At 44.9% G+C, this 24,284-nt stretch overlaps 1 protein-coding gene across 1 annotated transcript; it reads right to left on the bottom strand.

Moving 5' to 3' along the window:
• Positions 1-3,229: 3,229 nt before the first annotated feature.
• Positions 3,230-24,114, bottom strand: scn4ab (sodium channel, voltage-gated, type IV, alpha, b). Its single transcript, XM_030341603.1, has 27 exons — positions 24,006-24,114; positions 23,493-23,621; positions 23,229-23,320; positions 20,724-20,960; positions 20,542-20,605; positions 17,936-18,077; positions 17,281-17,481; positions 16,647-16,716; positions 15,980-16,218; positions 15,606-15,677; positions 15,088-15,189; positions 14,451-14,807; positions 13,755-13,947; positions 13,143-13,402; positions 12,535-12,646; positions 11,270-11,424; positions 10,603-10,776; positions 10,051-10,173; positions 9,523-9,804; positions 8,816-8,869; positions 8,531-8,668; positions 8,243-8,347; positions 7,069-7,339; positions 6,232-6,856; positions 5,704-5,848; positions 4,843-4,920; positions 3,230-4,187 (listed from the first exon to the last, which is right to left on the bottom strand). The coding sequence occupies exons 1-27, from the start codon at positions 24,074-24,076 to the stop codon at positions 3,840-3,842; spliced, it is 4,839 nt and encodes a 1,612-aa protein (XP_030197463.1). The 5' UTR covers positions 24,077-24,114; the 3' UTR covers positions 3,230-3,839.
• Between the last annotated feature and the right edge of the window lie 170 nt (positions 24,115-24,284).

The following is a 24,284-nucleotide window of genomic DNA, read 5'->3' as shown; positions in this document are numbered from 1 at the left end:
GGTAGGAATGAAGCTGACAGAGCTGGAACACAGCTGTTGAAAACATGAAATGGACCCAAAGCACCATTTGGTTGGACACATTTCTGGTGCGGGAAGAGGAAAAAGTGCATTAAATGCAAAAGGGACTCCACCACTGAGGTTTGTAAGGTGGACAAAAGGTTCCACCTCATTTGGACACATTTCTGGTGAAAAAAAGAAAGTGAAAGTGGACAAAAATGTCCTACAATGGACAGGCTGTACATAAACATCCCTTTAAGTACCCCGAATGGACCATTTTTTATTAGTCCATAAAGAGGAGAATTCCCTTTTATTCCCCTAAATTTCTCGCTCCTTTGATTACTTTCGTAGTTCTTGGCTCCAGGCCTCGGCCCCCCTAGAGCAGGCCCTGGCAAAGGCTGGCTTATATTCTAAACTTTCGATTCAATTACAAAATGACCGTGTTATCCTAACCCTTTCAATGAGGGAGTTAACATTCCATCCTCCTGAGCCTTTACACACTGAAATTGTAATTTCAACAAATGTGAATCCACATTAAGCCACCAGAGGACAGTACACACACACAGAGACACACGCATACCGACACACACACACACACACACACACACAAAAAACCCACACATGAGATATGCTTGTAAGTGAGAGGAGTTGATAGGCTGCCAAGGAGCCAGGCAGCTGTTGAGATGTAAGAGAAGACTTCCTCTGCTGCTACTAAACAGACTAAAATAAGCCGCTATGCCGGCTTTGTATGCGTTGCTCGGTTGGGCGGGTGTGTGGGGGAGATTTAATCTCCAGATGATCTGAGGGATAAATGCCATCTCTGTTGGCATTGAGAACTCTCATGCAGTGGCGTGCACAAACACACACACACACACACCACCGTGACGTAGATAAGAGTGGTGTGTGAAACGGGTGTGCTCTTCTTGGATGTTGGAAGCACAGACCACAGCTGCTGTGCTCTGTCCAGGACATGAACCTCTAACCCGGTGTGTCCTTCTAAAGCTCTAACTAACCCCATGTGTCCTTCTAAAGCTCTAACTAACCCGGTGTGTCCATCTAAAAACCTAACTAACCCGGTGTGTCCTTCTAAAGCTCTAACTAACCCGGTGTGTCCTTCTAAAGCTCTAACTAACCCGGTGTGTCCTTCTAAAGCTCTAACTAACCAGGGTTCCTCATAAAGATCTAACCCGTCTGAGAAGGGTACATAAAGTCTGTCTTTGTGTTGCTATAATAACAAAAAAGTAATGAATGAAAAATGACAAGCTGTGAATCATTACAAATTGTATTTGTCATAGTAAGTCGCAATATCACCAGAAAGACTCCAGTGTACATTATAAAACACACTCTGATCATTAATCCACGTTCTCACATCAACCCATGCTTGGCAACAGTTGATAACGCAGATGGTGCCAGGTCATTCATTACAGCAAATACATATTCTGTTGTTTGGCTTGCACACGTCTCAGCGTGTTTTAATATATTCCATTCTTTATACAAAGGAGTGCAAGGGTCTGTTTGATCTGTGAGGCCGGGGAACAGCGGGTGGGCTCATCATTCATACATTTGCTGATTTAAGCAAACTCCCTTTTAATCCTGTTCGTTAGGGTTAGGGCTAGGGTGAGGGTTCACAGCCCAGGGCTAGGGATAGGGTTAGGGTTAGGGCTAGGGCTAGGGTTAGGGTTCACAGCCCAGGGCTCTTCTGTCCAGTTCTCTCCTCTCTCCAGTGTGCGATGACGGCAACGAAATGTAAACCATCGCGTGACATCTTTTGGAGCCAGTGCTACCTACTGGCAGTGGAAGATCAAATGTGATGGAACATTCATACAGGATGGATCTATATAACCCCAGCCCTGAGTGGTGAGGGGCTAGAGATAGTGGGAGATAAGATTCACAAGATAAAATCGTCATGCCATCATCTCCATCAAAATTCTTCTCTAAGTTATCCATAAATGAAAATTGTACACATATTCACAATTGCACGATAGGGTAGAAATAGCAAATAATAAAATGTATGAAATACAAAAATGAACAAAGAGATGATAAAAACAAGCATCCAGGCATCGGGTCTGGATGCAAGTCTTTGTTACAGACTAACCCAAAAGAAAATCAAATCGTTACAAACCACACAGCAGCCTGCTGTCTGCCAGACCCCAAAGTGAGCGGAACGGGTAAAGGGTAAGTGAGGGTGACACTCTGTCCCCAAGGTGTAGTGTTAGAGCTGTAGTGTCCCCAAGGTGTAGTGTTAGAGCTGTAGTGTCCCCAAGGAGAAGTGTTAGAGCTATAGTGTCCCCAAGGTGTAGGGTTAGAGCTATAGTGTCCCCAAGGTGTAGGGTTAGAGCTGTAGCACTCTGTCGCCCAGCTGTACAGTGTTTGAGCTGAAGTGTTCATACAGAGCATGTAGTCCGGGGGTTCTCAAAGTTTTGACAGCTGAGGGCCAATTTAGGAACCCAAAATTTGACAGAGGGCCGTCAAAGGAAAAAGCTTTAGGCGGGAAACGCAGTCAGCATCCCAGTGGTGAAAAAAACATTGCACCGTGGACCTCTGGGAGTGAGGTCAAGTGAGGACTAAATCACAAAACTGAGGTTCATCCTTTCAAAGTAATGTACAGTCGGATTAAATCTAACAAATGTAACAGGATTAAATTGAAAGCTAGAGAGTGTCGACTTTTCTCTTTATATTCATTAATTTTTGTTTAAATTAAAGGTTGGATATGGGATTTGCGAAACGCCAGCAGATTTTGAAAAAACACAACTCAAATGGTCCTACCCCCTCTCCTTCAACGTTGACTCTGACTCCACCCATTCCAAGTACATGGACGCGCAATCATTCACGAGCGCGAGCCAGACTAGCTAGGTTGGAGTTTAGGGTTGTCTTCTAGTGCTAGGTCCAAATGTGGATTAGCTAGTTAGTGACCTCCAGTAGCTACCGCAGGATAACAACAAACAGAAGCTTGCTCTGGGTCACGAGCTTTGAGTACGTGCACGAAGGGGTCACGCGCGGGGAGCGGGGGAGTGCAGTCCGACCGTTTGATTGACGTACTTACTGTCCAATGCCACTCGGTGGGTCTGGAAATCATTGGCTGGAGTTTTTCGAGCCCTGCCCGTTCCACAGATGATTGACTTGTTTATTTTCATGTCAGTACTTCTAACTCAGTGGCTGTAAGTGTGTTATGATAAGGATTTCAAGTAATTTTGCAAAAATGGCCAAAAAAGAGAATTCCATACCCAACCTTTAATATTGATAGAATAAAAAGTAGAAAAAAAAAAAATTGTTGTTCTTTTTTTTTTACTTACAGCTGTATGTCATTGCGGGCCGCCAGGAATGTTTCTGCGGGCCGCCATTGGCCCGCGGGCCGCACTTTGAGAACCATTGATGTAGGGACTACGTGGTTTCAGCTGGGGTTAGGGTAAGCGCTCAGACTGTGTGTTCAGCGTTAATAGTGTGGTGTAGTGTATAGCGTAGTGTGTAGTGTATAGGGTGTATAGTGTGTAGTGTTTAGTGTGGTGTAGCGTGTAGTGGTGTACAGTGTGTATAGTGTGTGTAGTGTGTATAGTGTTTATTGTAGTGTAGTGTATAGTGTTTGTAGTGTGTAGTGTATAGTGTGTATAGTGTGTAGTGTGTATAGTGTTTAGTGTGGTGTAGTGTATAGTGTGTATAGTGTGTGTGGTGTTTTGTGTAGTGTGTGTATAGTGTGTGTGGTGTTTAGTGTAGTGTGTGTAGTGTTTAGTGTATTGTGTAGTGCAGTGTGTATAGTGTGTGTAGTGTGTAGTGCAGTGTGTATAGTGCGTGTAGTGTGTAGTGCAGTGTGTGTAGTGTGTATAGTGTGTGTAGTGTGTGTACTGTCAGACTACGGACTCAGAGTCTGGAGGTCTGCACTGGAGCACCACCTCGTGATGGAGTTCTACGGCCGCCGGGACAAGACATTCCTCGGTGGCGTCTGTCGGGGGCGTGTCCGGCGGACCGTCCTTCTGCCCGTCTCCATACAGCTCTCCTATTCGCTGGAAGATGAGGCCCTTGGACTCGGGCGCGGGCTGGGGGCCGGCGTGCCCCTCGCGCTGCCCCCGGTAGGTGTAGGAGGCGTGGTGCACCGTCCGGCGCCACAGGTGCTTCCGGAAGGCTCTCTGGATGACCAGCGCCGCCACCTCTTCCTGCTTCCTCTTCAGCGTGCTGCTGATTGGCTCGTAGGACACCTGCATCCACCAATCATCCATCAGGAGTATATATATATATATTAGTGCTGTCAGTTAAACGCGTTATTAACGGCGTTAACGCAAACCAATTTTAACAGCGTTAATCTTTTTATCGCGTTTTTTTTTCTTTGGCTCAAAACAAAGAAGCAGTAGCCTGACTGCTATGTTCAAGGCAGTATGTTTGTATGTTCATTGTTTAATTGCACTATATATGCTTTTTTTTTTGTATCGTCCTGTTTTGATCAGTATATGCCAATGTTGTTATCAATAAAAACACATTTGCAGAAGGCAAGCCGATGCACTTCACCATGTTTATAAGAGCATTAAAATGAGAACAATTAATGGGACAAAGGAATCAAGGGATATTTAGCATAGAAAAAATATGTGCGATTAATCGCGAGTTAACTATGGCATTAATGCGATTCAATATTTTAATCGCTTGACACCACTAATATATATGTATATATATATATGTATATATTATGAGTATTATGATATCAGCACATCATTAACCATCATATCAACAACCATCATCATGTGTACGATCACACTGAACTATATATACAGTATTTATGTATACACACATCAAGCTCAAACTAGAGTTGGGGACTAGTTAATGATTAGCGGATTAACAGCAGATTGGTCAACTCAGCACCTTGGACGGGTTGTTGGCCATGAACTTCTCCTCCATGCTCGCTTTGAGGGCGTCCATTCCTTCCGAATCGCCCAGAACCTAAGAGAGAGGAAAACCACAGAACACCGTTTATAAGGATGGATACTTTATTTTTATTTATTTAACCTTTATTTTTCCAGATAAAACATTAAGAACAGTTTCTTATTTACAATATTGATCTGGTCCAAGAGGCCCCACCAGGAATAAAAGGTACAAATAACAAAAACACAAGCATGACTAATTTAGACAAATATAAAACGGATATACAAATACATAACCTATGTACAGAAAGAAAAAAGAAAACACCAATGCACTATAAATAATAATAATAATTAAGATGGGTCAATGTTATATTGTGTGTGAGGGGTGTAATGCAAATGAGAAACAGTGGAATCAACAGGAGCAGGGGGGGTCTACTAAGACATAGTTAAGTTTCTGCTTGAAGGCAGATACGGCGAAAACGCAGAGAAAATACGCTTTGACTTATTATCCAGATCGATAACAACAAAAGGTTAGGGTTAGGGTAGGGTTAGGGTTGCCCATTATATCGGGGACCTAGGGATTAGGGAGTGGGGTAAGGGTAGGGTTAGAGTTAGGCCCAAACCCATTTCTACCCCTTACCCCTTCCCCTTACCCCTCCCCATAGTCGGGAGGGGTTAACGGTTTCACGCCCTGTTGAACTCTCTCTTTAAAGTTTTCAACTTTCCCTTACGGTACTTGTCGACTATCGGTCTCGGGGAGGGGTAAGGGGTAGAAATGGGATTGGGCCTTATAGTTAGGGTTGGGGAGTGTGGTTAGGGTAGAGTTAGAGTTAGGGTCATTGAGGTAAGGGTAGTAGAATACCAGGGCAGTGAGAGCCAGCAGAATGTCCAGACAGTGGATCTTGTCCCCGGGGACCAGGGGCAGGTCCATGTTGATCAGCTTCATGGCGTTGGGTTTGGGGATCCTCAGGGGATCCTTCAGCGTGTCACAGAAATCCGACAACGCGCTGATCAGTGTGGAGAGTACAGAACATCACACGCCGGGTTAGGGGCATACACACACTAACCGGCCCGAGCTAGTGTCTGGGGCTAAAGGAGGAACACCGACGTCACATTTACATTTAGGGCATTTATCAAAAGGGACTAAGGCCCAATCCCATTTCTACCCCTTACGCCTTCCCCTTACCCCTTCAAAACAAGGGGGAGGGGTAAGGGGAAGGGGTAAGGGGTAGAAATGGGATTGGGCCTTACAATAAGTACATTTGTCAGCAGAAAGAGAAACAACAATATAACACTGTGGGTACAGTGAGGATGTTCATAGAACCAAGTGCTGGGCACTAACTATCACCAGGTTAACCCGCCCCCTGACTCTGAGCAGAGGGTGACCCACCTGTACTGTATGAACTGGGAGGCGTCGGGGTCAAACTTCTCCCAGGTCTCGTAGAACATCTCAAAGTCGTCCTCGCACAGGGGGTCGGCGCTCTCCTCGGTCGCCACGTTGAAGTTCTCCAGGATGATGGCGATGTACATGTTCACCACCACCAGGAAGGACATGATGATGTAGCTGCAGAAGAACACGATGCCCACCAAGGGGTTGCCACAGTTGCCCCTGACATCCGTCCCCGGGTTCTCGACGTCGGGGTCACAGTCGGGGGGGGCGGAGTTCAGGATGGGGAAGAGCAGGCCGTCCCACCCGGCCGACGTGGTGATCATGAACATGCAGATGATGCTGTTCCCAAAGGTCTCAAAGTTGAACATGTCGTCGACCATGGCCTCTTTTTTCACGTAGGCAAAGTTTGACATGCCGAAGATGGAAAATATGAACATTATGAGGAAGAGGAGAAGCCCGATGTTGAACAGGGCAGGGAGTGACATCATCAGAGCGAACAGGAGCGTGCGGATGCCCTTGGCGCCGCGGATGAGACGGAGGACGCGGCCGATGCGGGCTAAGCGAATCACACGGAAGAGCGTCGGCGAGACAAAGTACTTCTCTATGAGGTCGACGAGGAGGATGCCTTGAGGAAAGGAAAGGAGGAAAGGAGAGGAAAGCCATCACTGCTATAAAACGAGAGCGCAAAGGAATGATATGGTTTAAATATCACCGCCGTGGACAGAGGAGGTAGCAGATGGGTTCGAAGAGCTAACCCTGTGTTTTATTGCATTTTAAAATACTGGGGGATATTAATGTTTATTAACACCACAACGTGAAATATTATTGATAACCAACCTAAGATGGAGAGAATTACAACCACAAAGTCAAAGACGTTCCATCCAACGGCAAAGAAATGCTGCCTGAGAGCGAAGAGCTTCAGACAACATTCAGTGGTGAAGACCACGATGAAGACCAGATTGACCAAAAACAGAATCTCTTCCTTCTCAGGACTCTGTTCGTCTGTTTCCACCATCATGGTCACCATGTTGAGACAGATCAACACCATGATGAAGATGTCAAAAAACTGCTTTGTAACCAAGTCGAAAACCAACCCTTGGCACATATTCTGAAACATAAACAATAAGAGACAAGATCTTGCGTGAATAACGAATGATGAAATGCATGCTGATGTAATGGTAGTGTGTGTTGAAAAGTGGGTCGTGTGAATATATTGGTACTGTTTTATGTTAAAACAAAAGTTGTAATTTATCAATACAACAATGTTAGTATAGGGTAGCTAGTAAGTTGGCCATATATCAAAGTAAGTAGGAGGTAGTGAGTAACTTAACCATAAAGGTAAGTTAGTAGGTGGTAGTGAGTAACTTAACCATAAAGGTAAGTTAGTAGGAGGCAGTGAGTAACTTAACCATAAGGGTAAGTTAGTAGGAGGTAGTGAGTAACTTAACCATAAAGGTAAGTTAGTAGGAGGTAGTGAGTAACTTAACCATAAGGGTAAGTTAGTAGGAGGTAGTGAGTAACTTAACCATAAGGGTAAGTTAGTAGGAGGTAGTGAGTAACTTAACCATAAAGGTAAGTTAGTAGGAGGTAGTGAGTAACTTAACCATAAGGGTAAGTTAGTAGGAGGTAGTGAGTAACTTAACCATAAGGGTAAGTTAGTAGGAGGTAGTGAGTAACTTAACCATAAGGGTAAGTTAGTAGGAGGTAGTGAGTAACTTAACCATAAGGGTAAGTTAGTAGGAGGCAGTGAGTAACTTAACCATAAGGGTAAGTTAGTAGGAGGTAGTGAGTAACTTAACCATAAGGGTAAGTTAGTATGAGGTAGTGAGTAACTTAACCATAAGGGTAAGTTAGTAGGAGGTAGTGAGTAACTTAACCATAAGGGTAAGTTAGTAGGAGGTAGTGAGTAACTTAACCATAAGGGTAAGTTAGTAGGAGGTAGTGAGTAACTTAACCATAAGGGTAAGTTAGTAGGAGGTAGCTAGCTGATGCTACAGGCTGCATGTCGTACCGTTGGCCGGGGAATGGGTTTCTGAGGTTTCTTGGAGCCTAGTTTCTTCATTGCGTTGTAGTATTTCTTCTGCTCCTCTGTCATAAAGATGTCTTTCCCTCCCAGGTAAAGAAGCAAAAAGAACTAACCATTAAATTACCATCACACATTACACTAATCACCAAACCCTCCTTGCACTCATCACCAAAACCTTCTAACACTAATCCCCGAACCCTCTCACCCCTTATCCCCTAACCCTTAAAGGCAGATTTGACATCATTCCTATCGGTGTATAGATGTGATACTTATCTTGGACTTCTGCTGGTTGAAGTTATCAATAATAACACCAATGAAAAGGTTGAGGGTGAAGAAGGAGCCGAAGATGATGAAGATGACGAAGTAGATATACATGTAGAGGTTGGCTTCATATGCTGGCTGCTGCTCAACCTGTTCAAAGAACCAATGACCCAACTCAATTCATACAAGTACATATCAACATATATTCACATACTGGCCCCCCTGCTAGAGCTGCTGCCCCAGGGTGAGGTTATAATACTCTGTGTACAGATATCCGTCTGATATAGAGCCACAGACCTCTCTGGAGTCCACCGCCCCGTACATGATGTCCATCCAGCCCTTAAAGGTCGCCTGGGGGGGGGGGGGGGGGGGGGGGGGCAAACACAATGATGAGGAGTGTGTGTCAGGGTTAGGGTTAGGAGTGTGTGTGTGTCAGGGTTAGGGGGAGGTGTGTGTGTGTGTGTGTGTGTGTCAGGGTTAGGGTGAGGTGTGTGAGTGTGTTAGGTGTGTGTGTGTGTGTGTGTGTTAAGGTTAGGTGTGTGTATGTTAGGGGTAGGTGTGTGTGTGTGTGTGTGTGTGTGTGTGTGTGTGTGTGTGTGTGTGTGTGTGTGTGTGTGTGTGTGTGTGTGTGTGTGTGTTAGGAGTAGGTGTGTGTGGGTTAGGGGTAGGTGTGTGTGTGTGTGTGTTAGGGTCAGGTTGTGTGTGTGTTAAGGTTAGGTGTGTGTATGTTAGGGGTAGGTGTGTGTGTGTGTGTGTGTGTGTGTGTGTGTGTGTGTGTGTGTGTGTGTGTGTGTGTGTGTGTGTGTGTGTGTGTGTGTGTGTGTGTGTGTGTGTGTTAGGAGTAGGTGTGTGTGGGTTAGGGGTAGGTGTGTGTGTGTGTGTGTGTGTGTTAGGGTCAGGTTGTGTGTGTGTGTGTTAGGGTCAGGTTGTGTGTGAGCGTGTTAGGGTTAGGTGTTAGGTGTGTGTGTGTGTGTGTGTCAGGTTGTGTGTGAGCGTGTACTCACCACCTGCAGCAGCGACAGGTAGCCCATGCCCACGTTGTCGTAGGTGACCTTCAGGTTCCTCCAGTGGATGGTGGGGTCGATCTCGGCCAGGGCCAGGCACTCGCTGCGGTTGTTGACCTCCTCTGGCAGCATCATGCTCTCCGACGTCGAGTTGAAGCAGTAGTAGAACTTCCCGGCGAACAGGTTGACGCCCATGATGCTGAAGATCAGCCAGAAGATCAGACACACCAGCAGCACGTTGAAGATGGACGGGATGGCCCCCACCAGGGCGTTCACCACCACCTGGCGGAGAGACGGGCGCTCAGACACACAGGTCACACAGAGACACACCGTCTCACCCTCATGCTTATTAGTGACAGAGAGACAGGTGCTCAGACACACAGGTCACACAGAGACAGACTGCCTGTCTTACCCTCATGCTTATAGTGACAGAGAGACAGATTAACACAGAGACAGACTGCCTGTCTTACCCCCATGCTTATAGTAACAGAGAGACGGGTTAACACAGAGACAGACTGCCTGTCTTACCCTCATGCCCTCAAAGCGCGACAGGGCCCTAAGCGGTCTCAGGGCCCTCAGCGTCCTCAGAGACTTGATGGCTCCCAGTTCAGAATAACCCAGGAGGTTAGCGGTCAGAGACACCAGAGAGACCTGGAATACACAGCATTACTGCAGTACTACACACTCAGAACAGCCCAAACACAGTATTACTGCAGTACTACATACTCAGAACCACCCAAACACAGTATTACTGCAATACTACAGACTCAGAACAACCCAAACACAGTATTACCGCAGTTTTAGTTATTCAGAATAATCCAAACAAAGTATTACCATCATATTCAGAACTACGATGTCAAATATCCTAATAATGTAATGAAGTATACACAGTATTATAACTGTAGCACTGCTGTATTTTATATGAGTACTGGAGTAAAGAACAAATGAAGAAAGCCAGAGGCAGTACTCATCCTACGACGGGCTCAGTAATGCGGCCGTGTGTAGTATAAGTACAACACTACACAAAGTGAACCCGTTGTAAACCAGCAGTGAAGCTAACACCGGGTCTGTCAGACTCACGTCCACGATGAGGAAGTCGAGCCAGCACCAGGCGTTGGTGAAGTACGTCTGGAAGCCGTACGCCACCCACTTCAGGAGCATCTCCACGATGAAGACGTAGGTGAACACCTGGTCCGCGTACTCCAGCAGCGTCTTTATGACGCGCCGCTGCTCCAGGTAGATGTCCTCAAAGGCCTGGAGACCGACAGGGTGTCGGTCAGTCATTAGATACACAGACCCGATCGATATATAGGAGTGTAAAGTCCAATGAAAGGCCTCCTGTGGTCATGTTAGAAGCTCCATTGCGGTTCACGGTCAGCCATGTTAGAAGTTCAACCAAATGCCACGGGAAGGGCTCAGCTGTAAGAGACATCAGATGTGTTAGTGGCCACACAACAAACACCACATACACACACTCTGATTGAATTAAAGCACTAGCCATTACAGTACCCGCTCCAACATGTAATCTAGGGCAAGGGCTGGTAGGGGCGATTTTACCAAATTAGGTTAGGGTTAGTTAGGGTTGACTTTCCTAAAGCTGAGGATAACATAGTAACGTTGACTTTACCAACACATCACTAGCTGAGGGTGAGTACGGGTTAGTGAGGGTTAGGGTTGACTTTACCAACACATCACTAGCTGAGGTTGAGTACGGGTTAGTGATGGTTGATCGTAGGGTAGCCTTTACCAAAGCACCACTACTGAGCAGGATCATGAAGATGATGAAGGTCTCAAAGTAGTTGTGTTCCACGATGATGAAGCAGGTCCGTCTGATGGTGAACCAGGTCTTCCCCCAGCCCTGGGAGGTGTCCACGTCCAGGCAGGGGTAACGGCCGTAACAATCTGAAACGTCCATGGCCAGAATGAACCTGGGAGATGAAGAGGATCCAGACAGGACCCACTGCACACCACAAGACCCCAGACCCCCTACACACACCCTAAACCGCTACCCTGGGTCGCCCCGCCCGTTCTGCCGGCGGTTTGGGTCCGCCCTGCAGAAGGGTCTGGAGAAGAACAATACATTTCTTTCTGCTTCCGATACGTTTTTGCGGGAGCCAATCACCAAGCTGGCTTTTAATCTCGGAGCGCTTTTGGCTGTTTTAACACAATGACCACAGGGAAGCAACGGCAAGCAGCCAATCGCGTACAGAGTCAGTTGAACTAGGCCAGTTGATCACGCCTCTGGGGCTGAAGAAAATGACAGCAGCTTCCCCAGACCAAGCTCAATCCACGATTGAGCTTGGTCTGGCAATAGCCAGATTACTAAACCACTATATCGTCTTAATAAGTTAAGAAGGACAAAGACTACCAGACAGTTCAACTAACCGTAGAAAAATACATAGTTTAGCTTAGCCATAGTATAGGACATATGTTCACAGGTTAGCCTTATGCTACTACAGGACATAGGTTAGCTTAGTGATAGTATAGGACATAGGTTCACAGGTTAGCCTTATGCTACTACAGGACATAGGTTAGCTTAGTGATAGTATAGGACATAGGTTCACAGGTTAGCCTTATGCTACTACAGGACATAGGTTAGCTTAGTGATAGTATAGGACATAGGTTCACAGGTTAGCCTTATGCTACAACAGGACATAGGTTAGCTTAGTGATAGTATAGGACATAGGTTCACAGGTTAGCCTTATGCTACTACAGGACATAGGTTAGCTTAGTGATAGCATAGGACATAGGTTCACAGGTTAGCCTTATGCTACTACAGGACATAGGTTAGCTTAGTGATAGCATAGGACATAGGTTCACAGGTTAGCCTTATGCTATTACAGGACATACGTTAGCTTAGTGATAGTATAGGACATAGGTTAGCCTGACAGTAGTGCAGTACAGGACATAGCTTAACGCTAGTACAGCAGAGGTCACTGTGTGTGTGTGTGTGTGTGTGTGTGTGTGTGTGTGTGTGTGTGCGTGCGTGTGGGTGTGTGTGTTTGTTCGTACTGGCACTATAGCAGTCTTCAGGCGTGTTAGCATCATGTTCTTCCTCCTCCTCGTTCTCATCAGCCTCTGGAAGTCTCTCCACTGTACTGCAAACTGATGAGTGATCTTCACCCTGAAGAAAACACATATTATAGAAAACAATATAGAATACAGACATAATGTACCTGTATCTATAGATATAAATATATACACACACACACACACATACACATCCTAGTACTACTTCATATAATAGTACTTCAGAAAGATAATTTTACTACAGCATTAGTACGGTAATACATTACTTCTACATGCTGCTGTGGGATTAATAAAGGATTATTTTACTACTACGTTAAACAGGATTATTAGGTTATACCTTCTTTATTACTATATCATAGTAGCATATCATGATATGATGGTACTTAAGTTATACTAGTGCTCCTAAGGAATATTTTTACTACACTAATCCTACTACTACTGCTCCTGCTACATTACCATCATAACGTACTGTCTAACTTCAACACGATAATTCTGACTACACTACCACTACTACTACTACTACTACTAACACAACTTCTTTAGTTACTACTACTACAGAACCATCCTGCTACACGGTGGTAGTATCTCACCTCAGAAAGATCCTCCTCCTCTTCCTCCTCCTCCTCCTCCTCCTCCTCCTCTTCAGGCTCACAGTCAGACTCTGCGGTGGCCATGGGAACCCTCAGTGTGATGATGTTGCCATAGTTACTGTTGCTATAGTTACTGCTCAGGCCGTCCGGTCTGGTCCAGGGCGCCTCAGGGTTCGAGGGCTCTGGCGGAGACCGGGGTGGCTCTGGGTCCACGCCCATCAACGACAGATACTCCTTCGTCTCCTCCTCTTCGTTCTCAGCTAAACAAAAGTAGACAAAAAAAAATCAACACTAATTCGTTTTTTTCAGCAAATAGGTCGGCAGGAACTTCCATTTTAGGAAGACATACAGTATATAAATATACATTAATCGATTGTAAATATTTATCTACCTGATTGAACTGGCACGAATGAATCGATTGGGTTAAGTTCGACCCCCAAATAAAGGTTACTATGGAAACAGCTACTAATCATACAAGTGCATTATAAGTATGTGGACATAGCCCTAAACTATTACATATCAGTTGTAGATAGCTACACTGGGGCTAACATTGACCCATAAGTGCCACTACTCACACCAGGGCTGTATACATATGTGGACGGTTGATCATACCCGTCTGTGCTGGTTCGGTGTTCTTGGCCAACAGACTCCTTATGACTGTAAGGGCCTTCGTTTTGGTCCAGGCGATGCCGTTGGTGATTCTGTTGACAGCGATCTGAAGGTTGTTCTCGCCGTCTTCCTCGATTGCAGCTAGATTGTCTCCACTGAATGAGCTCAGTAGCAAGGCCAGAAAGAGATTTAATACCTGCCACACAAAGACAGCATTGTCAGCATATCTGACACTGTGCACGTCGGGCTCGCTGACAGACGCTATAGATATCTGATGATCCATTGGAGGAAACCATTTTGTTAAAAGGGCTAATAGACGTTCTGTGTATTCACCCTGACTGCCTAAGCCACGGGCAAACAAAACTCGGAGTGGGTAGGAGAGGGATTATGTTCACCAAGTTGGGGTGCAGACAACGGCCAAACAATGTTGGGAAGTACAGGTTCGGGGTATGGATGATTTTCGGTTCTAGGAAGAGTCAGGGTTAGGGTCAGGGTCACGGTTAGGGTCAGGGTTAGGGTTAGGTTTAGGGTCAGGGTTAGGGTCAGGGTCAGGGTTAGGTTTAGGGTCAGGATTAGGGTCATGGTGTTTCTAAATCTGCTACTCAGATAAGGGAGGCCGGTTTGGTACTGGAAAGTATTTAAGGATCCACATCTAAACCTCAGCATGAGACAGGGTTAACCCAGAACGGATCCACTTACCACCAGGTTCCCGATCACCATGACCATCATGAAAATGGTCAGACACATGGGGATGCCCGCCACCTCCATGCAGTCCCACATGGTCTCGATCCACTCCCCACACAGCACCCTGAAGATGATGAGGAACGCGTGGAAGAAGTCTGTCATGTGCCAGCGCGGGAGCTCGCAGTCCTCGGCGATCTTGCACACGCACTCCCGGTACGACTTCCCAAACAGTTGCATCCCCACCACGGCGAAGATGAAGACGATGATGGCCAGCACCAGGGTCAGGTTCCCCAGCGCACCCACCGAGTTGCCGATGATCTTGATCAGCATGTTGAGGGTGGGCCAGGACTTGGCCAGCTTGAACACACGCATCTGAACACCAAGATGAACCACGAGGTCAGTCCCAGAGCGACAAACTGAGGCTGAGATGGTCGGTCAGAAATAGATGTGGAAAAAACTGATTCCAACCGAGCAAGGTTGGAAAGCTTAATATTGCTTATTTTTAATTATATTAAGCAATATTTTGTTTGGTTTCAAGTAAAATCCTGGAGTTGCAAAACCTCAGGTTACTGTTTGCGATACATTTAGCTGTTTGTACCTCACATTTAGTAGTAATTTACTCTGTAGACATATTACTGTATATCGTACTGACCAATCGGAAGGACCGTAGCACAGACAGACCCTGGACATCAGCCAATCCCAGCTCCACAAGACTCATGGTCACTATGATACTGTCAAATATGTTCCAGCCAACCTGTTAACACAAAGGGATGACATCATTGGTGAATCAATACAAACTAATCATCACTAACATGTAACCCTAACCTTTAACAGTTATTGTTGGGTTATGTTAAACTCATAAAGTAACGTAACCTAACCATCACTAATGTAAGCTAACATAAAGTAAACTAACTTTACCGAACATAAGGCCTACAGCTCTCTCTCTGTCTTTCCTTCTCTCTCTCTCTCTCTCCCCCTGTCTGTCTGTCTCTCTCTCTCTCTCTCTCCCCCTGTCTGTCTGTCTGTCTGTCTCTCCCTCTCTCCCCCTCCCTCCCCGTCTCTCTCTCTCTCTCTCTCTCTCTCTGGGTATGAGTGGGGATTGATGTCATAAGGCAGATATGTGATCAAGTGTCATAGAACAAGACAAAGGTCATCAGGGCAGGGATCGACCTGGAAGTAGTAGTAGGGATCCATGGCCAGCAGTTTGAGGACCATCTCAGCTGTGAAGATTCCAGTGAACACCTGAGAAAGAGACCAAAGTACTTCAAGGCAAGATCTCTATGAAGATAAGAGAACTGTATTTATGGATCAGGATTTGGTCAATAAAGTGCTTAAAATAACATAGATACTAGTTAGTACTTATTTTAATTTATTTCTTGTTATTTTTATTTTAATATTGTTTTAGTATGGTATTGTGTTTGAGTATTGTTCTTTTATTCGGTGCTGGTGTTTTTGTGGTGCTTTTGTTTAACTGTATTGTATCGTATGTATTGTGTGTTTGTTGTGTTACTTCTATTGTGTGTGTGCATGTTGTGCGTCCGCACCAGGTTGCCCACGCTCAGCATGTGCTCGAAGGCAGGGGTCATGGGGTAGTGCTCCATGGCCATGAACACCGTGTTGAGCACGATGCACACGGTGATGCCCAGGTCCACGAAGGGGTCCATGACGATGAAGTACAGCCATCCCTTCAGCCAGCGCCAGCAGCCGCAGCAGTCCCACTTCAGACACACGTCAGCGAACACGTACCAGCACGGGGGGCACGGCCGCTGGTCCTCCTCAAAGTCTGGTGGGGGGGGAGGGGGAAAGGGGGGGAGAGAGGGGGGGAGAAGGAGAGAGAGGAGGGAGAGAGAGAGGGGTGAGGGAGAGGGGAGGGAGAGAGAGAGGGGGGGGGGGGGCAGAGAGGGGGGGAGAGGAAGAGGAGTGGGGGGAGAGAGAGGGGGGGAAGGAGAGGGTGGGGAGAGGGGGGGGAAAAGGGGGGAGAGAGGAGGGGGGGGGATAGAGCGAGAGCGCGAGAGAGAGAGCGAGAGCGAGAGCGAGGGGGGGAGACACTTAAACATAACGGTAAGATTTACACATTCAAAATTGAGATCCATGGGAAAAAGTGTGTCTGTTTGTGTGTGTGTGTGTGTGTTTGTGAGCTTGTGCGCACGCGCCCACGTGTGTGTGTGTGTGTGTGTCTGTGTGTGTTTGTGTGTGTGTTTTTGTGTGTACCGTTTGCCTCAGTGTGGTTTTGATCGAGTGCAGCCGAATCTTCTGGATGCGCTTTATTTGCAATGGTCTGCTGCACGCACGCACACACACACACACACACACACACACACACACACACACACACACACACACACACACACACACACACACACACACACACACACACACACACAATAAACGTAGATAGTTGTAGTAATAAAACATTTAAGAAAAATATATTTTCTAACACTAGAAGTAGTAATAGTAGTCAGTAGTAGTTAGCAGTAGTAATAGTAGTTGATAGTAGATAGCAGTAGTATTCAGTAGTAATTAGCAGTAGTAGTTGATAGTAGTTAGTTGTTAATAGTCAGTAGTAATAGTAGTCAGTAGTAGTTAGTAGTAGTTAGCAGTAGTATTCAGTAGTAATTAGCAGTAGTAGTTGATAGTAGTTAGTTGTTAATAGTCAGTAGTAGTTAGTAGTCAGTGGTAGTAAAAGTGGTCAGTAGTAATTAGCAGTAGTAGTTGATAGCAGTTAGTTGTTAATAGTCAGTAGTAGTTAGCAGCAGTAGTTGATAGCAGTTAGTTGTTAATAGTCAGTAGTAGTTAGCAGTAGTAGTCGGTAGGTCATCCGGTGGTGCTAGTGGCCTCCTCCCACCTCCTCCTGCCTCTGCTTCAGGGCCTCCATGACGCCGGCGTACTCCTCCTCCTTCTGCTTGGCCTCTGCGAGGCTGGCCTCGTTCTGCTCGGCGTACGCCATGGCCACCACCGCCAGGATGAGGTTGATGAGGTAGAAGGAGCCCAGGAAGATCACCACCACGAAGAACATCATGTAGGTCTTCCCCGCAGCCCTAAGGGTCTACAGCCAGAGACAGGGTTAACCCTAACCCTAACCTTAACCCTAACCCAAACCATAACCCTAACCATAACCCTAACCCTAACCATAACCACCACGAAGAACATCATGTAGGTCTTCCCCGCAGCCCTGAGGGTCTACAGCCAGAGACAGGGTTAACCCTAACCCTAACCATTACCCTAACCATAACCAAAACCCTAACCATAACCCACAGACACAACGACATATGGGACTGAAACAAATAAATAAATAAAGGAAAACCACCTATGTTTGAGGTCTGCTCTGAGGTTGAACAAATAGAATTATTTGACTCATCAACAAACCATTCATGTATAAAACAGATGATACCTTTTACATAAATAGTTTTGCCTTCAGACGGCTCAGCTAAAGTTATAATGTCTGTGTCTGTGGAGAGAGGCTTAAGGTTAAGGTTAAGGTTCCTGTCGGCTCTACGGACCAGCTGGAAGAGGTTCTCCCAGAAGTCTTGGGTCATAAGCCTGAAGAGGGCGAGGAAGGCCCAGCCGAACGTGTCGTAGCTGGTGTAGCCGTGGTTTGGGTTCTCTCCCGCCTTCATGCAGTTGAAGCCCTCCGGACACTGGCTGTAGAGACACCACATGGTTACTGACCCTAACCCGACTTACCAACCCTAACCCTAACCCTACTAAACAACCCTAAGCCTAACCCTAACCCTAACCCTCTGGACACTGGCTACAGAGACAACGCATGGTTGCTAACCCTAAACCTATACTGTAACACTAAAGTGGTATTAATAACCCTAACCCTATACTGTAGCACTAAAGTGGTATTGCTAACCCTAACCCTATACTGTAGCACTAAAGTGGTATTGCTATCCCTAACCCTATACTGTAGCACTAAAGTGGTATTACTAACCCTAACCCTATACTGTAGCACTAAAGTGGTATTGCTAACCCTAACCCTATACTGTAGCACTAAAGTGGTATTACTAACCCTAAACTGTCGCACTAAAGTGGTATTACTAACCCTAACCCTATACTGTAGCACTAAAGTGGTATTGCTAACCCTAACCCTATACTGTAGCACTAAAGTGGTATTACTAACCCTAACCCTATACTGTAGCACTAAAGTGGTATTACTAACCCTAACCCTATACTGTAGCACTAAAGTGGTATTACTAACCCTAACCCTATACTGTAGCACTAAAGTGGTATTGCTAACCCTAACCCTACACTGTAGCACTAAAGTGGTATTGCTAACCCTAACCCTATACTGTAGCACTAAAGTGGTATTACTAACCCTAACCCTATACTGTAGCACTAAAGTTGTATTACTAACCCTAACCCTATACTGTAGCACACTAAAGTGGTATTACTAACCCTAACCCTATATTGTAGCACTAAAGTGGTATTACTAACCCTAACCCTATATTGTAGCCCTAAAGTGGTATTGCTAACCCTAACCCTATACTGTAGCACTAAAGTGGTATTACTAACCCTAACCCTATACTGTAGCACTAAAGTGGTATTGCTAACCCTAACCCTATACTGTAGCACTAAAGTGGCATTACTAACCCTAACCCTATACTGTAGCACTAAAGTGGCATTACTAACCCTAACCCTATACTGTAGCACTAAAGTGGTATTACTAACCCTAACCCTATACTGTAGCACTAAAGTGGTATTACTAACCCTAACCCTATACTGTAGCACACTAAAGTGGTATTACTAACCCTAACCCTATACTGTAGCACTAAAGTGGTATTACTAACCCTAACCCTATACTGTAGCACTAAAGTGGTATTACTAACCCTAACCCTATACTGTAGCACTAAAGTGGTATTACTAACCCTAACCCTATACTGTAGCACTAAAGTGGTATTGCTAACCCTAACCCTATACTGTAGCACTAAAGTGGTATTGCTAACCCTAACCCTATACTGTAGCACTAAAGTGGTATTACTAACCCTAACCCTATACTGTAGCACTAAAGTTGTATTACTAACCCTAACCCTATACTGTAGCACACTAAAGTGGTATTACTAACCCTAACCCTATATTGTAGCACTAAAGTGGTATTACTAACCCTATATTGTAGCCCTAAAGTGGTATTGCTAACCCTAACCCTATACTGTAGCACTAAAGTGGTATTACTAACCCTAACCCTATACTGTAGCACTAAAGTGGTATTGCTAACCCTAACCCTATACTGTAGCACTAAAGTGGCATTACTAACCCTAACCCTATACTGTAGCACTAAAGTGGCATTACTAACCCTAACCCTATACTGTAGCACTAAAGTGGCATTACTAACCCTAACCCTATACTGTAGCACTAAAGTGGTATTACTAACCCTAACCCTATACTGTAGCACTAAAGTGGTATTACTAACCCTAACCCTATACTGTAGCACACTAAAGTGGTATTACTAACCCTAACCCTATACTGTAGCACTAAAGTGGTATTACTAACCCTAACCCTATACTGTAGCACTAAAGTGGTATTACTAACCCTAACCCTATACTGTAGCACTAAAGTGGTATTACTAACCCTAACCCTATACTGTAGCACTAAAGTGGTATTACTAACCCAAACCCTATACTGTAGCACTAAAGTGGTATTGCTAACCCTAACCCTATATTGTAGCCCTAAAGTGGTATTACTAACCCTAACCCTATACTGTAGCACTAAAGTGGTATTACTAACCCTAACCCTATACTGTAGCCCTAAAGTGGTATTACTAACCCTAACCCTATACTGTAGCACTAAAGTGGTATTACTAACCCTAACCCTATACTGTAGCCCTAAAGTGGTATTACTAACCCTAACCCTATACTGTAGCACTAAAGTGGTATTACTAACCCTAACCCTATACTGTAGCCCTAAAGTGGTATTACTAACCCTAACCCTATACTGTAGCACTAAAGTGGTATTACTAACCCTAACCCTATACTGTAGCCCTAAAGTGGTATTACTAACCCTAACCCTATACTGTAGCCCTAAAGTGGTATTACTAACCCTAACCCTATACTGTAGCCCTAAAGTGGTATTGCTAACCCTAACCCTATATTGTAGTATCAGGGCCTACCCCGCGTCGGAGCTGTTCCCACACAGAAGAGGGTCCATATCGTTGTTTCTGTAGTAGTAGTTCTCTGAAACAAGCACAGGGAGTGTTTTAGTTTAGTGGTAGTTTGCAGAAACCAAGGTCCAGTCTAACAAAGCCCTACACCTGCAGACCACGGTACAGTCCTACACGCCCGTCTTAATCACCCGGGTTGTTGATGTACTGGTGGAAGTCGAAGGTCGAGTTATCGGTGCCGTTGAAGTTGTCAACGAGGCTGTCGTTGAGAAACAGCGGAGGCCACACAACACATTTCTGACGAAGGTTTCCCATGAAGAGCTGGAGACCGATCAGAGCAAAGACACTCAGGCAGAAAACGGTCAGGATCATGACGTTAGCGAGCTTCTTCACCGACTGGATGAGGGCACCAACGATGGTCTTCAGGCCTGGGAGGAAGGAGCAGAGCGGGGTCAGTGGAACCCTCCAGACCTCTGCCCTAACGCTATAGACTCAGTCTTACCTAATAGACTCTGTCTTAACGCTATAGACTCAATCTTACCTTATAGACTCTGCCCTAACGCTATAGACTCAGTCTTACCTAATAGACTCAGTCTTAACGCTATAGACTCTGTCTTAATGCTACAGACTCAGTCTTACCTAATAGACTCAGTCTTACCTAATAGACTCAGTCTTAACGCTATAGACTCAGTCTTAACGCTATAGACTCAGTCTTAACGCTATAGACTCAGTCTTAACGCTATAGACTCAGTCTTAACGCTATAGACTCTGTCATAAGGCTATAGACTCAATCTTACCTTATAGACTCAGTCTTACCTAATAGACTCAGTCTTAATGCTATAGACTCAATCTTACCTTATAGACTCTGCCCTAACGCTATAGACTCAGTCTTACCTAATAGACTCTGTCTTGACGCTATAGACTCAGTCTTACCTAATAGACTCTGTCTTGACGCTATAGACTCAGTCTTACCTTATAGACTCTGTCTTGACGCTATAGACTCAGTCTTACCTAATAGACTCTGTCTTGACGCTATAGACTCAGTCTTACCTAATAGACTCTGTCTTGACGCTATAGACTCAGTCTTACCTAATAGACTCTGTCTTGACGCTATAGACTCAGTCTTACCTAATAGACTCTGTCTTGACGCTATAGACTCAGCCTTACCTAATAGACTCTGTCTTGACGCTATAGACTCAGTCTTACCTAATAGACTCAGTCTTAACGCTATAGACTCAGTCTTACCTAATAGACTCAGTCTTAACGCTAAAGACTCAGTCTTAACGCTATAGACTCAGTCTTAACGCTATAGACTCTGTCTTAACGCTATAGACTCAGTCTTACCTTATAGACTCTGTCTTAACGCTATAGACTCTGTCTTAACGCTATAGACTCAGTCTTACCTTATAGACTCAGTCTTACCTTATAGACTCTGTCTTAACGCTATAGACTCAGTCTTACCTTATAGACTCAGTCTTACCTTATAGACTCTGTCTTAACGCTATAGACTCAGTCTTACCTAATAGACTCAGTCTTAACGCTATAGACTCAGTCTTAACGCTATAGACTCTGTCATAAGGCTATAGACTCAATCTTACCTTATAGACTCAGTCTTACCTAATAGACTCAGTCTTAATGCTATAGACTCAATCTTACCTTATAGACTCTGCCCTAACGCTATAGACTCTGTCTTAACGCTATAGACTCAGTCTTACCTAAAAGACTCAGTCTTAACGCTATAGACTCTGTTATAAGGCTATAGACTCAGCCTTACCTTATAGACTCAGTCTTACCTAATAGACTCAGCCTTACCTTATAGACTCAGCCTTACCTAATAGACTCAGCCTTACCTTATAGACTCAGTCTTACCTTATAGACTCAGTCTTACCTAATAGACTCAGTCTTAACGTTTTAGACTTTGTCTTATCTTAAAGACTCAGCCTTACCTTATAGACTCTGTCTTAACGCTATAGACTCAGCTTACCTTATAGACTCAGTCTTAACGCTCTAGACTCAGTCTTACCTTATAGACTCAGTCTTACCTTATAGACTCAGTCTTACCTAATAGACTCAGTCTTAACGTTTTAGACTTTGTCTTACCTTATAGACTCAGCCTTACCTTATAGACTCTGTCTTAACGCTATAGACTCAGCTTACCTTATAGACTCAGTCTTAATGCTATAGACTCAGTCTTACCTTATAGACTCAGCCTTACCTTATAGACTCTGTCTTAACGCTATAGACTCAGCTTACCTTATAGACTCTGTCTTAACGCTATAGACTCAGCCTTACCTTATAGACTCAGTCTTAACGCTCTAGACTCAGTCTTACCTTATAGACTCAGTCTTAATGCTATAGACTCAATCTTACCTTATAGACTCTGTCTTGACGCTATAGATAATGATAACAGACCTACCAGTGACAACATGTAGAGGTACTAGAGATAAGTCCTACCAGTGATTGCAGGCCTACCAGTGACAACATGTAGAGGTACTAGAGATAAGTCCTACCAGTGACGACAGACCTACCAGTGACAACATGTAGAGGTACTAGAGATAAGTCCTACCAGTGATTGCAGGCCTACCAGTGACAACATGTAGAGGTACTAGAGATAAGTCCTACCAGTGATTGCAGGCCTACCAGTGACAACATGTAGAGGTACTAGAGATAAGTCCTACCAGTGACGACAGACCTACCAGGGATGACGGTGATGGTCTTAAGAGCTCTCAGGACTCTGAATGTCCTCAATGCTGACACATTTCCCAGGTCCACAAACTCGGTTAGGTAACTGTTAAAGCAAGAAAGACACAGACATAGGTGTTATAGATAGATAGGATCTCATGGTATGATTCAACATATAGCTAGATACAAACACATTTTCTTGGGTTTGTGTAGCTGATGATGTAGGAGGGATAATGTAAGGTGCTTTGTAGTATTGGATGGTTGGGATTGGAACCTACGCCATGCTGATGACCATGAAGTCCAGCCAGTTCCAGGGGTCTTTGAGGAAGGTGAACGGCCCGATGGAGAAGCCTCGGGCCACCACCTTCACCGTGGCCTCAAAGGTGTAGATGCCGGTGAAAACATATCTTCACAAAAACAGAGATAATGTATAATTGTATAATTGCTAGAGTGTTTATTTCAAAACATAGCAGGTCAGACTTTGATGAGCTTGGAAGCATCAGGGTTAGTTTGTCAGGGTGTGTGCGTTGTATAAAGGTCAGTTTGTCAGGTGTGTGCGTTGTACTTTATTAGGGTCAGTTTGTCAGGTGTGTGCGTTGTACTTTCTTAAGGAAAAAGAGAAGGAGATGACCATACAATCTTTCTTTAGTTAGGTAGTTCCGGTACATATGTGATGTATCTGACTTACCAATACATACATGACCGTCGATCATAGTGCATGTTAAGGCTCATTTACAAAAATCATAATAACTACTTAGCAGTCTCTATGTTATGACCCCCAGCTTACTCACTCCACGGTCTTGCCCCAGGCTGGAGGGTCGCTCAGGGTCATGAAGACACAGTTGGCGAGGATGGTCAGCATGATGAACAGGCTGAAGAACGTGGTTCTGTTACGGAAATAATCAAGTAAAGATGAAATATGTCCAATCGCCTTCAGTGGATGATAACTATACATACAAGGCAATACAACATATAACCAGCAGACAAATGGCCCGAAGACATACAGTAAGGTCATGGTAAGGTTAGGGTTAGGGTCTATATTTCGGCAGAAGGATAGGGTTAGGGTTAAG

This window comes from Gadus morhua, chromosome 2 (genome assembly GCF_902167405.1).
Source record: "Gadus morhua chromosome 2, gadMor3.0, whole genome shotgun sequence".
Lineage (NCBI taxonomy): Eukaryota > Metazoa > Chordata > Actinopteri > Gadiformes > Gadidae > Gadus > Gadus morhua.
This window is presented reverse-complemented; position numbering and strand designations above follow the sequence as displayed.

Bases quoted from the DNA above. Each gene is read 5' to 3' on its own strand.
- scn4ab (XM_030341603.1), bottom strand. From the start codon at position 24,076: ATGCTGACCATCCTCGCCAACTGTGTCTTCATGACCCTGAGCGACCCT. The intron at 16,219-16,646 runs GTACACACAAAA...CCCCCCCACCAG, and splicing joins AAACCACACTGAGGCAAACG to ACTTTGAGGAGGACCAGCGG. The intron at 6,857-7,068 runs GTTGGTTATCAA...CCTTTCCTCAAG, and splicing joins TGTAATTCTCTCCATCTTAG to GCATCCTCCTCGTCGACCTC.